The 14,776-nt window shown below is 39.1% G+C and overlaps 1 protein-coding gene across 5 annotated transcripts in view; it reads right to left on the minus strand.

Annotated features, from left to right (window-relative positions):
- Window positions 1-14,776, minus strand: part of HECTD1 (HECT domain E3 ubiquitin protein ligase 1) — a 91,509-nt gene that overhangs the window by 51,942 nt on the left and 24,791 nt on the right. For 3 of the 5 annotated variants that reach the window (XM_048852427.2, XM_048852426.2, XM_048852423.2), the window contains exons 3-13: window positions 11,903-12,137; window positions 10,292-10,519; window positions 7,356-7,637; window positions 6,861-7,149; window positions 5,741-5,817; window positions 5,535-5,633; window positions 4,721-4,835; window positions 4,193-4,367; window positions 1,935-2,073; window positions 1,448-1,618; window positions 72-294 (exon numbers count right to left, since the gene is read on the minus strand). In XM_048852427.2, coding sequence (XP_048708384.1) covers window positions 72-294; window positions 1,448-1,618; window positions 1,935-2,073; window positions 4,193-4,367; window positions 4,721-4,835; window positions 5,535-5,633; window positions 5,741-5,817; window positions 6,861-7,149; window positions 7,356-7,637; window positions 10,292-10,519; window positions 11,903-12,137 — 2,033 coding nt within the window. The remainder of the gene's footprint in view (window positions 1-71; window positions 295-1,447; window positions 1,619-1,934; window positions 2,074-4,192; window positions 4,368-4,720; window positions 4,836-5,534; window positions 5,634-5,740; window positions 5,818-6,860; window positions 7,150-7,355; window positions 7,638-10,291; window positions 10,520-11,902; window positions 12,138-14,776) is intronic. The other 2 variants (XM_048852428.2, XM_048852424.2) reach the window with 1 other exon arrangement.

Here is a 14,776-nt window from a genome sequence, read left to right on the forward strand (position 1 = left end):
AAACAGAATAGATCAAACTAAACAATATAAATAAACTGAGATTTTATTGTGAAGCTGACAAGAAATTATACCTGAACTATCTGATCCTCCTTCTGGACTCCCACTTGAATACATTGTTGCCAGTTTTCCATCCAAGATAAATCTGAACCATCCATTACTACCATTAGACAGTTCCAGGGCTGCTGCATCACTCCAGATATATAAGCAGTCCCTTCCCCTAATGATGGACCACTCTCTCCAGTGATATGGTTTACCCTGCTGCAGTTCTTTAGCATCCTCTTGGGGTTCGTCCTCCTGTAAAGTTAAATAAAATAAAGTAATTCAGGAAAAAGGTAATTTAAATAAACTTGCTGTAAAAATACAAAAAGCTAGACATAGAAACTAAATATTCAAAAATATAACTGTAAACCATAAAATATTGATTTTAAAAGTTTTCCTTAAGGAATGTTTAATGAGAATCTGCATAAGCAACACTTCTCTCCATAAATTACCCATTAAAATTATAAATGTTATTAAAAACCTACCTGTTGGGGCAGCCATCTTAGTACAACAGTGGTATTGTGTGGGGGCACTGACAAGGAGGAAACTTAACATAAGAGACTACAAACAGTTTCCATCCTGCTTTTAAAAAAGAATACTTTATTGTCTACTATTTCCATGTATTTAATTTTTTGAAATTCTGGGTTTTTCTTGTAGTTAAACCTGTTTAAGTGTTCCAGATCTGTTGTTCATTTCCTTCAGAGGTCTAAGTACAGATCTACTATTGTGCTTTTTCTACCCTCGCTCGCCCCCCACCAAAAAAAGCACTTTCAGTTAGGCAATGTTGCATTTTTTTGCAACTTGTTTTCCAGTAGTACAGCATTAAATCACCTGGAGGAAAATCACCAAAGGTGATTTGTTAAGTCAAAGTTAACGTTGAATAGGTGATGGAAATTAGCTGGGATGGTAGCGAGTGGTCAATTACATGGTAGTTGGGAATGAACACATTAAATATGCATTCTCAAATTTTCTGTAATTTAAAGGGAGTATTTTTCTTAGTTATGTTTATTTTAAGTCCGTTATTGCGAGGTTTAGAAATATGTTAGCTATTTAGATATGACTATTTTTAAACTACAGTTGAAAATAGATTAATAAATCCTACTTATCAGTTATATTTCAGTAATTTTTCAAAGCACTGTGAATATCAGCTAATTAATCCCTACAACAATTCAAAGAGTAAGTATTATCTCCATGTTACAGATGGGAACACTTGGAGAGAGCTTGATTTCCTGTTCAGATGCATATTACATTATTGAACAAAATAGTGGAGTCAATTTAACAGAACATATACATCAAGAACTCTTATTATTGGTTTTATGTATTTTTTCACATTTTCATGAAGTTGCAAATATATAAAGACAGAAGATGGCTTTGTAGAACAAACAAAGCTAGATAATGCTGTGCTTACTTTCTCAGGTTTGGACTCCTCTTCATTCTCATCATCAGAAGATGGTCCTGCCAAAGTTGACACTTTACTAATTACACCAAGCCTAGCAAGCTGATCTAGAAAAAGGTCACCACCTTTATCTACCAAATCCCTTATGATTTGCAAGGCTAGCAAGTGGCCATCATCATCATCCTGCAAGAAATTGGTGTAGGAGGGAAAAAAGAAAGGAGAGAAGTGTTTACTGCAAGCCATTTCAAATTTTAGGCATTGTTAGTCCACCACTTAAACTGTTCACATCATGGCCTGTTGATTTATCAAAATTAAAAAAACATCTGATCAAAGATAAGGTGATAAGCTATGGCCTAATATCAAGTAATCACAAAACACTGATCTTTACTTCACAGACAGATTCAATACATTATAAAAGCAGCACAAAAAGTTAAAAGGGGAAAAAAATTGTTTCTCAAATACAGTGTTATATCATAAATAATAAAAAGAATAAGGTTACCTCTTGATCAAGAACAGTAGCAGTGATCTCAACCAATACTGTGGGAAGGTTGTGACCAGCATCAGAATCACAAACCTCTTTTAACAATGCTTCAGAACAAAAATGAATCATTTTTCTAATGAGGGCAAGACTTGCTTTCCTTTAAAAATTAAAATAAAAAATTATTTCTTGCAAAGCTAAACAATCATATAACAAGTGATAAAAACGGTCTCAAAAAACGAGCTCCAGAGGTTTTTGTATTCTAATTATTATGTTATCTCTAAAAATTATATCAGATAACTGGGACTGAAATACTGGAATGTCAGCTCACGTTTTAATTCTTTTAACCTATATGTAAATAGAATCAAGAAGTGATATTTATTTAGAAATCTGACGTCCTCCTCTTCCTCCACACCTTATCTCCATGCAACCTTACTCAACCACTACCTCTCTGGAGATGTCTAACATCTCTCTCCATTCCTGGCTAACCCACACTGGATTTGCTTTTCTGTCTCCTTCCTGGATATCCAAATCCCAACAACCTTAATACATCATAAACTCAACTCCTCTTTCCTCATCCATTTACTATTAGGCAGACAAAGGCTTATAGCAAGAAGGGACCATTAGATCATCTAGTCTGATTTTCTGTATATAATAGGCCATTAAATTGCACCTGGTTACCCCTGTATGGAGCCCAATAACTGTGTTTACCTAAAGCATAAATGTGTGTTTGACTAATGTGTATCTTCCAGAAAGCCATCCAGGCTTGATTTGAAGTCATCAAAACAGAATCTGCCACATCCATCGGTAATTTGTTCCAATGGTTAATCACTCTCAGTGTTAAATTGTCTTTGTATGTTAATTTGAATTTGTCTGACTTCAACTTCCACTCACTGGTTCTTGTCATGCCTTTCTCCACTATATTAAAGAGCCCTTTAGTACCCGATACTGGATGTCTACACTGCAATTTTATAGCCCTGCGAGCCCAAATCAGCTGACAGTGTTTTATTGCAGTATAGACATACCTTAAGTCTCTCACTGTATGGCATTTTCTCCAGCCCTATGATAATTTTTGTCACTCTTGTCTACATCCTCTTCCATTTTTTTTAACATCCCTTTTAAAAAGGATTGCATGCAGTATTCTAGTTTATACAACCAAGGATTACATTAGTCCTTTTTGCCAGAGCATTACACTTGAAGTTCAGATAGAGATGCTTGCCTACCATGACTCCTCCATCCTTAATCCCACTGTCCTTCCCATCCCAAAGAGCTGCAACCTTGCTGTCCCCTTCAACTCCTCTCTTCCATTATGTTGATCAACAGCATCAATCATGACAGTTCTTCTGGAATATGCCCTTTTCTCTTCATGCCCAATGAGTAAACCTTTGTCCTGACTATTTCCTGCCTTGGCTATTATAACCTCTTCTCAGGCTTTCCAGACTCTCACTGCACTCTTTTCAGTCTGTCCAAAATACTGCTCCTGAAATTTTATCTGCCATTCCAACTACAGCCCTGTTCCTTCTTCAGTACCCTTCACTGGTTACCACTTACTTTCTGCTTCAAATTAAGCTGTTTCTCCTGGCCTTCAAAGCTCTCTAAACTAGCTCTTCCCTAGCCCCTTTGCTCTTGTATATTTTTATTTGCCCAATCCATCTGACTAGACATCACTTCTGGTCCTTCTCCCAGTCTACTATGATTTCTGTATTACTGTAGCAGCAAGGGACACTAACTGAGATCAGGAGCTCATTGTGCTAGGCATTGTGCAAACATAATACTCTTTGGGACTTCTCCCATGCAGCATCCCAAAGCCAGAGCAGTCTCCCTCAGCCTGACACATCTCACCCTGCTTTCTCCTCCAAGCCCCTTGCTAAAATACACTTCTTCCAAGACACCTGTAAATCCTACCTCTCTCTATAGAGAGAAAAAAAAAAGATATTTAAAAGCCCCAAGCAAAAACATGGAACAAAAAGGCTAAATTTCCGTTCAATCACATTGCTTTTCATTACATTTCACATCAAACTATTGAGGTTACATGTGCTTTACCCTTAGAAAAGTAAGTACCAGGATGAGTGCAGCAGCACTTTTCTCCACCCCAAGTCTCCACATTTTAAAAAAAGATCATTAGCCACTTGCAAATATCAAATTTTCAGATGATTTAGCTCATTATTGAAGAAATAGTGCCTTATTCACATTTTGTATTGAGTTAAATCACAAATGTTTGTATAACTAATAGACACACTACAGATGTATGGATACCGATTGGTATGAATAATTGTTACCTTATGGAAGGTAGCATAGTTTGTTGAAATGTTTGTGCAAATACAGGTAATAGTCTTTTCAAGTATATAGGTGCCATTTCTGGATCTCCTTTGGGTTCATTACATTCTTCTTCATCTTTGTTTGCATCTTTCTTTTTCTTTTCATCTCCTTTGTTAACTGGACACATCCAATCACCTGCAAAATGTAATTTTTTTGGGACAGACATTTACTGACCCAATCTTTTTCCAACAAATAAAACTGAAATATCCATCTCCAATCATGGCTGGGAACCTGACCACACATACACATATTTCTAGAAAACAAAGATTATTTTTGCAACACACTCTGTGGCAAATTAAGGGCCACATACTGAAAGCACAACTAAACTTCAATGGGACAACTCTCAGAAAGAGTTCTATATTAGATGCTTATGCCCAAACAGTTACTATTTTATTCCACTGTGCCTCCACCAGGAGAAAATAAAGGGAAGAAAAATGCAAGCAATACCACTGGAAGAGAAGAGTCAGGAAATAATAATTCACACTAACCTGGAGACTGAAGAATAGCCACCACTTCACTGTGCCCCCTTTCACGAGCTTTGTCTAAAGGAGTTTTCCCATCTTCATCTCTCAAATCAGGGTTCGCACCATGTCGCAGGAGAGTCTAGAGGCAAACAAATTTTGAGAGAGAAAACTAATAAAATTCCTTTTCCAAATAACTAACCCTATTATCAATCTGCTCATTCCTGGGCTTCTCAAGAATCTACCTACAACAGCAAAACACTGTGGGTATGTGATACTTACACTTGTTTCACTGACCTAGCAGCACCAGAAGCTAGCTTTCCAATACAGTAGAACCTCAGAGTTACGAACACCTCAGGAATGGAGGCTGTTCCTAACTCTGAAATGTTTATAACTCTGAACAAAACGTTATGCTTGTTCTTTCAAAAGTTTACAACTGAACATTGGCTTAAGATAGTAAAGTTTCAAAGCTATGCAAAAGAAAAATGCTGCTTTACTTTTTTTCCTTGTAGTTTACGTTTCACACAGTACTGTGCTGTTTTTTGTGTGTGTGCGGGGGGTAGGGGTGGGGGGGAGAGGGTCTCTGCTGCTGCCTGATTGTGTGCTTCTGGTTCCAAATGAGGTGTGTGGTTGACTGGTCAGTTCGTAACTCTGGTGCTCCTAACTTGGAGGTCCTATTGTACAAACAGTGGAGATGGAACATGCTGAATTTAACTATTTGAGAACACACTTATGTTAGAGATCACAGAACTTCTCTTATTTTGTAGGAAACTTTTTAAAGTACATGTACAACAAATGATTTCTGCTTCAAAAACAGTACAGAAGTTTGAATTCACACCACCTTTGCCACTTGAGGCCTTCCAAAACATGCTGCATAATGTAATGAAGACGACCTCTGACCTCTGTTAACATCAGCACCCCTTTCACAGAGAAATTCCACCTATAAAATATAAAGAAACAGAAGCTAGTTTTCTTATTTATACATCCCTTTGCACAGAGAATTAAATAACTTGTATTACTTAATTTCAGTTAATACATTGAACTTACCATTTCCTGAGTTCCAAAAGCTGATGCCCAGTTTAAAAGAGTTTGTCCTACATCATCCATAAAATTTACTTCAAAAGCTGAAAGTATTAGGTACAAGATAACTAATTAAAGGCACAGTACAATACATTCAACACCATTAATTTCCAATAAATAAAGTAACAATGTACTATTCTTTGGTCTTTAAACATTCTCAACAGATTTCTAAAAATATTCTGAAAGTCTTAGTTGTGAATCAAAGATAAAGAACAAGTGGCTAGATTCTCAGCATCACCACACTTTTAGGAGTCTAGAAAAGCACTAGGATTCACGAAGACCGAGTTCTGCATCTACTCTCCCTATACAATGAATGGGGAGAAACAGGCACTTCACAAAAGCCAGCACACAACGTGGCTCCTCACCTCAGCAAGCCAAGGAGCCAAGCCCCACAGTACACGCTAAGCCCCACCGCCTCAGAGACAGGAACTGAAGTCTGGACTCCAGGGAGGTGCTTCCCTTTGCTTGGAATTCTCAGCAGCAAACCCCGTCTTGGTGCTAGGTGCCTATGCCATTTTTGCAAAAAGCTGTTCCTCTGTCCCCCCATTTTGTGTAAGTTCATCTCTAGGGGCCCAACTGGATAGGAAAGTTCTGACTATGCTTACTGGATCAGGTCCCGCCAGCAAGGTAGGTGGAAGAATGCCTATCTTTACCCAGTTTGTGACTTACTCTGTGGTTTACACATCAAACCCCTGGCATGGGGCTGCTGTGTGCATGCTCAGAGGCAGCAACATAAGCGCTTAGGGAACTTTTACTGCAAATATTCAAGTACTGAACAAGTTTAGGCACCCACAGGGTCCAGGAACAGCTTCGTGAATCCCAGAGGGGTCTGGTTCTGAGATTTAAGCACCCAAGGCAGCAGTTAGGCACCTAAGTCCTTTTGTGAATCTAGCCCAAAGCAAGGATTGTTAACAGCAAGAACTAGCCTGTATTAAGCAACGTAAATTAACTCACATTGTTGATAAGAGCTTTAAGATATCAACTATTTTATTTACTCTGACATTATTTAATTCACTATAAAAGTTAGACTTTGCATATTTCATTCATCTCATTTTCTTTTTCAGTCTTCAAAATATTTTTTTCCTACCTCCTGTGTCAATAGCATCTATTAGTGCATCAGTATCTTTACTGCGGATGCAGTCTATCAGCTGCCGATGAGAACGTTCCCCAGAACTATCCAGTCTACGCAATCCTGGGATTCTGCCTGTAGATCCAGCATTAGACTTTGGCAGGGCCTTTCGCCCTTCAAACAGTAGCACCAAAAGAAGATCTACTAAACGCATGGTATCCAGTACACATCTTTCATCACCCTGTAATGCACTTTCTATAGAATCTGGAAGTTCAGATCTTAGGAGATCCTGGAAATAATTAAAAGTCTGAACAATAAAAAAATATATAAGACTTTAGAAAGTACATGGTTTATTTCCATATGAAATGTTTCTTTTTTCCTTTACAAAAAAAAAAAAACACAAAAGATTTTTATCACAAATAGAGGTTTTTAAAGTATATCAAGAAATAACTTTTAAATTTTAACGAAAAATATTGAAAAAGTGAAGAACTGTAGCATGTAAATGATTCTTACGTGCGTTACTACTGGAGAGCCTCTACAGAGGGTTGACAACAGACTCACAATAGTTGACACCTGATTACTCAATTTAGAGTCTGCAGCTGTAGATGGTGCTCCAGTACTGCTCCGACCTGGTTTGCAAGCTGAAGATGGTCCTGATGCTATACCACCAGCTGCTGCCATGCGTGATAACAACTCCTCAGTTAGTCCATGTTTGGCTAATGGGGCTGGATCAACTCCACGACGTGTAAATCTGTCAGCTAATGAAGCAAAACATCTGAGCGCTCCATCTGAAACCTGTGGAAGATGTATGTAAGACACTCACCATTAATTTCCAATAAATAAAGATTTGTCACTTAAGGAGAATAGAGGCTCATGGTATAAGCATAAAGCAACAGTGCTTTAAAGCAGAGGTTCTCAAACTGTGGGTCGGGATCCCAAAGTGCGTCGAGACCCCATTTTAATGGGGTCACCAGGGTTGGCATTAGACTTGCTGGGGGCTGAAGCCCGAGCCCCACTGCCTGGGGATGAAGCCGAAGCCTATGGGCTTCAGCCCAGGGCAGCAGGGCTCAGGTTACATGCCCCCTACCCAGTGCTGAAACCCTTGGGTTTTGGTTTTGGCCACCTTTGAGCTTTGGGCCCCCCAACCCGGGGTGGCAAGCTCAGGCTTCTGTCCCCACTCCTGGGGTTGTGTCGTAATTTTTGTTGTCAGAAGGGGGTCTCAGTGCAACAAGTTCGAGAACCTCTGCTTTAAAGAAAAGCATCGGCATTATAAAGTACAATATTTTAGCTATCCTAAACTATAAAAATAAATTTTAGAGCAGTTTTTAAAGTACCTATAATTGTTTTAACATCTCCATAACAGAGATATTGAAACAATGAAAGCTGTGATTTTACCTATACCTCCCACTAGAAAGTGCAGTTTGACTAAGCTGCTGAAAAACAAAAACGCGGTTCATCATTTACATATATGAAAAAGAGAAAAACTTTTGCAGTAGATGTACGAGTACAGCACTAGTAAAAAAAATTGGTAGTTTATCAAAGAAACTAGAAGTTTCTCCTTAAATGTTGATAGTTTCCCACCTTTTACACATTTGAATACTGAAATGCAATTTGTTCCTTCTGAGGGATGATGGTTATCCTCAGCACGTAACTGAAAGTAACTGCTTTCAGAATAGTACACATTTGTTCTGCATTGTGGCCATCCCCTTGGCTGACGTAGTCTATTTCACATATTAGGTTCACACTACGGGCACGTGTTGTTGTTCTGAAAATTTCCAGGAATATCTCTAATCTAGATGAGTATCATCTCACGCATAGACTAGTCACTCATTCCTCTAGCCTTCTTAGAGTGATCCAGACTGCTTGTGTGGAAGAGAATACAGTTTGGGGCTCAGAAACATGCAAAAAAAAGTGACAGAGACTGCAAGTGGGATTCTAGCACAACATGATCTGAGTCACTGTTGAAAGTGTAAGGAGTATGGTAGTGGGATCAGTTTATGCTCCCTGTCCGTGACTTGAAACTGAAACATGGATGATCAGACCTCATCATCAGCACAGAGCCGGTGATTTAAGAGAACAGATTTAGAATGAACTGTTCCCAAGGCCAAATTATTCTGGTCTTAACTCCTGCCTTGACATGTCGGGAGAACAACTGTTCCCATACCGTAAGTGACCTGAACCAGAAGTGTATCAACAAGGATAAGGATATAAATTTCCCTAGCAAAGTTCTATGTAAAAAAAAAATTGTATATATATATATATATATATATATGTAAACCTTACAAAGTCCTTACATAGGGAAATTTATGAGATACAACAGATATTTTTAGGATTCCTCTGGTCTCTTTCAAACAGAGTAAGCAATTCTCAAGGATATTGACACATTTTAATTATGGACTCATAGTTGGGAATTAAACTATTCTGTGTGCCATTAGGGTATGAGATGCTTCTGACAGGTAATTCTTACAAAAGGATTTTAAAAAAATGAGCTATATAATTCAGACCACAGGTGCATGGGGTTCACAGCTTCCCAGTCTTGATGTGCTTGAAACTCAACAGTTTGGGGGATGATAAAGGCTTGAACAAAGAAGGGCTCAAACTCTATAGAAGGTTGGCTACTTTAAGTGATTAAGTATTTGCTAGGTGACCACCCAATCTGATGCATAGCAAGGGGTCCTTTCATCTACTGTTAGAAGAGGATAGGTTCCCATCTCCTAGGATTAGCTTACAAGGACTAAAACTTTCGCATTAGCTGTTAATAAAACTCCAATTTAAGTAATTCCGCTGCGGCTGACCCCTCCACACACACACACAGAGCATTCAGCAAGTTCATGTCTTTCTCACTGGGCAGCACCAATTTAGATTACATAAACTGACAGAATGAATATTTAATATAATTTTCCACTATGATATGATAGAATTTTTTCCTTTCAGGTTAGACAAGAAAATGTCACATACAATGTTACAACGACTGAGTTGAAAAAATTTCAGAGTCATTGTTATTTAAGAAAATTCTTTGAAGAGAGTCATGCAAGTTTTCTGAGATCTTGTAAGGGTTTGTTTCCATAAAAGCTATGGGCTAGATATAGCCAGACAACATCAAGCAATATTTTTGTTCTCTTGCTTGCAACTGAAAAATATTAGAACTATCACAATGATTCAGAGTTTCAAATTTTTCCTTCCTTATGGAAACTGTACAAAAAATTCCCACTGATGATTTGTTAAACACAATTAAGTTGTTGATTTGTAACAAATTCAACCTTCCAACAACAATAGCGTATGTCTACAAGTCATCCATTCACTAATCTATAGTGGCAGCTGAAGTAGGATACTGCAAAGTATAATTTACATCTAACCTGTACTTTACTGAGTACATTACATTAATAGCAAACTAAAAATATAATGATGTAACTCTCACGCTACATAAACAATCGTTAAAAATTGCTTACCTGATGGTCTTCATGTTTTAATAAACTAGACAGGGATTCCACACAGATTTCTAATGAAGAATCCTGAGGTTCCATTTTGCCACAAAGTCTGGATACTACAGCCATAGCAGAATGTAAAGTATCTTTATGAACCAGGTGCCCACTATCACGAATAAATGTCAGCACACAGTTCAACCCACCAGCCTCAAACACAGCTCCTGATTCACGGGTACAGATTAGTTCTAACACCTGTAACATAATGAAATTGAATTGTAATGAAATACATACTACTAGTTAGCCAACTGTTCCCTCCTCATCTCCTCAGCTGACTGAGGGGGCAAACCAAAAGAAATTCAGTTCCTCCATCAACAGCATTCAAAGTTTCCAGTAGTTCCAGTGCTCCCTCTCTAAACAAGGGAGTAAATACAGCAGAATCCATATGGGCACTCCATGTGGACCAGACAGGAGAAGAGTTGCCTCACATCAGGAAAAGACTCTAGATGAACTAAGGGGCAGCTGCAGGCCTAAGCAGACCCAGCTGACACAGAAGTGTTGATGAGAAACTGCTGAGAGTTAATAGATCTAGTGGGAAGAGGAGAGAACAGATCTTAGGGGACGAATGGTGACTAAGTGGATGGGGAGATGAACAAGGGACAACTTGGGGAAGTTCAAGACTGAGCGAATGGTAAAGTGGTTTGAGAACAACCGGAGTGACCATTGTTTGCAGTGTTGTAGCCATGTTGGTCCCAGAATATTAAAGAGACAAGGTGGATGAGTAAAAGCAGCAAAGAGTCCTGTGGCACCTTATAGACTAACAGACATATTGGAGCATAAGCTTTCGTGGGTGAATACCCACTTTGTCAGATGCATGTCAAGGTGGATGAGGTGATCTCTTTTATTGGACCAACTTCTGCTGGTGAAAAAGACAAGCTTTTGAACTACAAAGAGCTCTTCTTCAGGTCATGAAAGAGATAGTCCACTGTGGGGGAGGAGTGGGGCCTTGAGCGCACATGTGAGTTTGCAACTCCAAGGAAAAGATGTGTATGATTGGAGTGTTTAGAGACTCCATGTGCAGTTGTACTGGCAGTAGTTATATGATAAGAGTAGCCTAATATATTTGTTTGGGCTGGTCAAATTTCTTGACCATTTTGCAAGCCTGCTTTAAGATCATAGCTAGGGTAACTGGACAAGCAGAAGAAGTCCACAATTAATTATGTAGAAAATATAAAACCAAGAGGTTTCAAACGGAAGCTTAATTTTCTTGTCTTATTCTGATCAGAGGCAACTCCTCCCAACCCCTTTTTTTTTGGTATTTTGAAAATGCTCTACAGTTCTATGCAATTAAAAATCAACTTTCTATTTTATATATATCACACACACGTGCGCACATTAATTCTTCAAGTTTCTCCTGATTTCACATTTTATATTCTTTGAGATTTTTCTGAACAATAATTTCAGAAATGTTAGCATAACAAATCGACAGCAAAGACAATAAATGTATAAGCAAGCAATTTTATCAGACTGAATAAAATAAATTATTCCTGCTTTTAAATTCATATTATAAACAGATTTTTTAAAAATATTTAAATATCCTGCTTTCTGTGAAAGCAGAAATCTATTAAGAACACTTACCTTTACACACTGTTCAGCCAAGTCTCTGCTGGTTCTGTTGTTAAGTTCAACAACAACTAAACGATTACAAAGTGCTTTGATAGCTCCATCTACTCCCACAATCCTACGGGTGCATTCTGCTGATACATCCAGGTAATAAGTTATGGCACGAGCTGTTACCTCTAACACATTGTCTGGCGCACTTTCATCAAGGAAAATCTTGCAGAGTGCTGGTAAGAAAGTACGAGGAGGGCAACTGTAGAAAGAGGTAATTATGTATCAATTACTGTACAAATTCCTCAATGTTACAATAGTTCATACAGTTTCAAGTTAAGAGGTTCATATTTTCACACACAGGTACATCTTCCATGTAAGTTTCACAACAAAACTAACTCGCTTGTCCAATTAAGCTTATTGCAGTGGCATCTACTAATAATATACATGGAGTACATGGCTCCACCAGGAACTCTTCAATTACCTGAAAATCAAAAAGGAATCCTACAAAACATGGAAAAGTGGACAAATTGCCAAGGAAAAAGTACAAAAGAACAGCATAAGCATGTAGGGACAAAAATCAGAAAGGCTAAGATACAATATGAGTTACACATCTAGCAAGAGACATAAAAGGCAATAAAAAGAGGTTCTATAAGTACATTAGGAGCAAGACAAGAGAAAGATGAAGAAAAAGATAAGTTCTCTACTTAGTGGGGAAGGAGAGCTAATAATAGATGACATCAAGGCAGCTGAGGTATTTAATGCCTATTTTGCTTCATCTTCACTGAAAAGATAAATTGTGACCAGACACTTAACATAATTCATACTAACAACAAAAGGTAAGGAACACAAACCACAACAGGGAAAGAACAGGTTAAAGAATATTTAGGTAGGTTAGAGCTATTAAAGTCAGCAGGGCCTGGTGAAATTCACCCTACAGGACATAAGGAACTAGCTAAAGCAATCTTGGAACCATTAACAATTATCTCTCACAATTCCTGGAGCACCAGTGAAGTCCCAGAGGACTGGAGAAAGGCAAACAAATGACCTATCTTTCAAAGAGGGAACAAAGAGAACCCAGGAAACCACACACCAGCTAGCCTAACTTCAACACCTGGAAAGATACTGGAACAAATTATTAATCAATCAATTTGTAAACACCTAAAAAATAATAGGGTTATAAGTAATAGCGAACATGGAATTATCAACAACAAATCATGCCACGCCAATCTGATTTCTTTTTTTGATAGGCTTACTGGCCTAGTGGATGGGGGGAGACTGGAGACATGATATATCTTGATTTTAGTAAGGCTTTTGACACAGTCCCACGTGACGTTCTCATAAGCAAACCAGGGACAACAACCAGTTGAGTAACTGTACTCAGAGAGTAGTTATCAATGGTTTGCTGTCAAACTGAGAGGACGTATTGAGTGGAGTACCAAAAGGGGTCTGTAATGGGTCCAGTATTATTCAATATTTTCATTAATGACCTGGATAATGGGGTGGAAGGTGGTTGGAAGGAGTTGCAAGCATTTTCATAGAATCATAGAACTGGAAGGGACCTTGAGAGGTCATCTAGCCCAGTCCCCTGCACTCAAGACAAGACAAAGGACATGGCTACACTTGCAGTTGTAGAGCGCTGGGAGTTAAACCAGCCTTCGGAGACCGCAGCAGGGAAAACGCTGCCGAGTGTTTACACTCGGCTGGAAGTGCACTGGCGTGGCTACATTAGCAGCTCTTGCAACACCACAAAGAGTAGTGCATTGTGATAGCTATCCCAGCATGCAAGTGGCTGCAACATGCTTTTCAAATGCGGGTGGTGGGGAGCGTGTTGTGTGTATGTGGAGGGAGAGAGAGTGGGTTCGGGGGGAGGGGCTGAGAGCGTGTCAGCATGCCTCCCTTCCTCCTCCCCCTCCCCCCGGCCTCTCTCACTCACTCACAGCAAGCAGCATTCCTCAGTAATAGTTCCTTTGTCTCGGAGCAGATAAGCAGCCAGCTGTCAGAAACGGAGCTTTGAAAGGGCATATCTGCATTCCTACAGCGAGTTCAAAACAATGACAAGAGTGGCCACTTGACTTAAGGGGATTATGGGACGTTTCCGGAGGTCAATCAGAGCGCAGTAATGCAACACCTCGTTCACACTGGTGCCGTGGCACTCCAGCGGGGGCGCAGCAAACGTTATTCCAGTCACCGAGGTGGAGTACCAGCAGCGTTGTAGCTGTGGAGTCAGAGCGCTCTACATGCCTTGCCAATGTGGACGGTTAGTGAGCTAGTGCGCCCAGGGCTCCTTTATTGTGCTGTAACTTGCGAGAGTAGCCAAGCGATTAGTATTATCTAGACCATCCCTGACAGGTGCTTGTCCAACCTGCTCTTAAAAATCCCCAATGACGGAGATTCCACAACCTACCAAAGCAATTTATTCCAGTGCTTAACCACTGATAGTTAGGAATTTTTTGCTAATGTCCAACCTAAACCTCCCTTGCTGCAATTTAAGCCCATTGCTTCTTGTCCTATCCTCAGAGATTAAGAACAACAATTTTCCTCCCTCCTCCTTGTAACAATCTTCTATGTACTTGAAAACTGTCATCATATCCCCTCTGTCTTCTCTTCTCCAGACTAAATAAACCCAATCTTCCCTCATAGATCATGTTTTCTAGACTTTTATTTATTTTTGTTGCTCTTCTCTGGATTACCTCCAATTTGTCCATATCTTTCCAGAAATGTGGCGCTCAGAACTGGTCACAATACTCCAATTGAGGCCTAATCAGCACGGAGCAGAGCAGAAGAATTATTTCTCGTGTCTTGCTTACAATACTCCTGCTAATACATCCCAGGATGATGTTTGCTTTTTTTGCAACAGCATTACACTGTTGACTCATATTTAGCTTGTGATCCACTATG

The sequence above is a fragment of the Caretta caretta genome, chromosome 6 (assembly GCF_965140235.1).
Source record: "Caretta caretta isolate rCarCar2 chromosome 6, rCarCar1.hap1, whole genome shotgun sequence".
Lineage (NCBI taxonomy): Eukaryota > Metazoa > Chordata > Testudines > Cheloniidae > Caretta > Caretta caretta.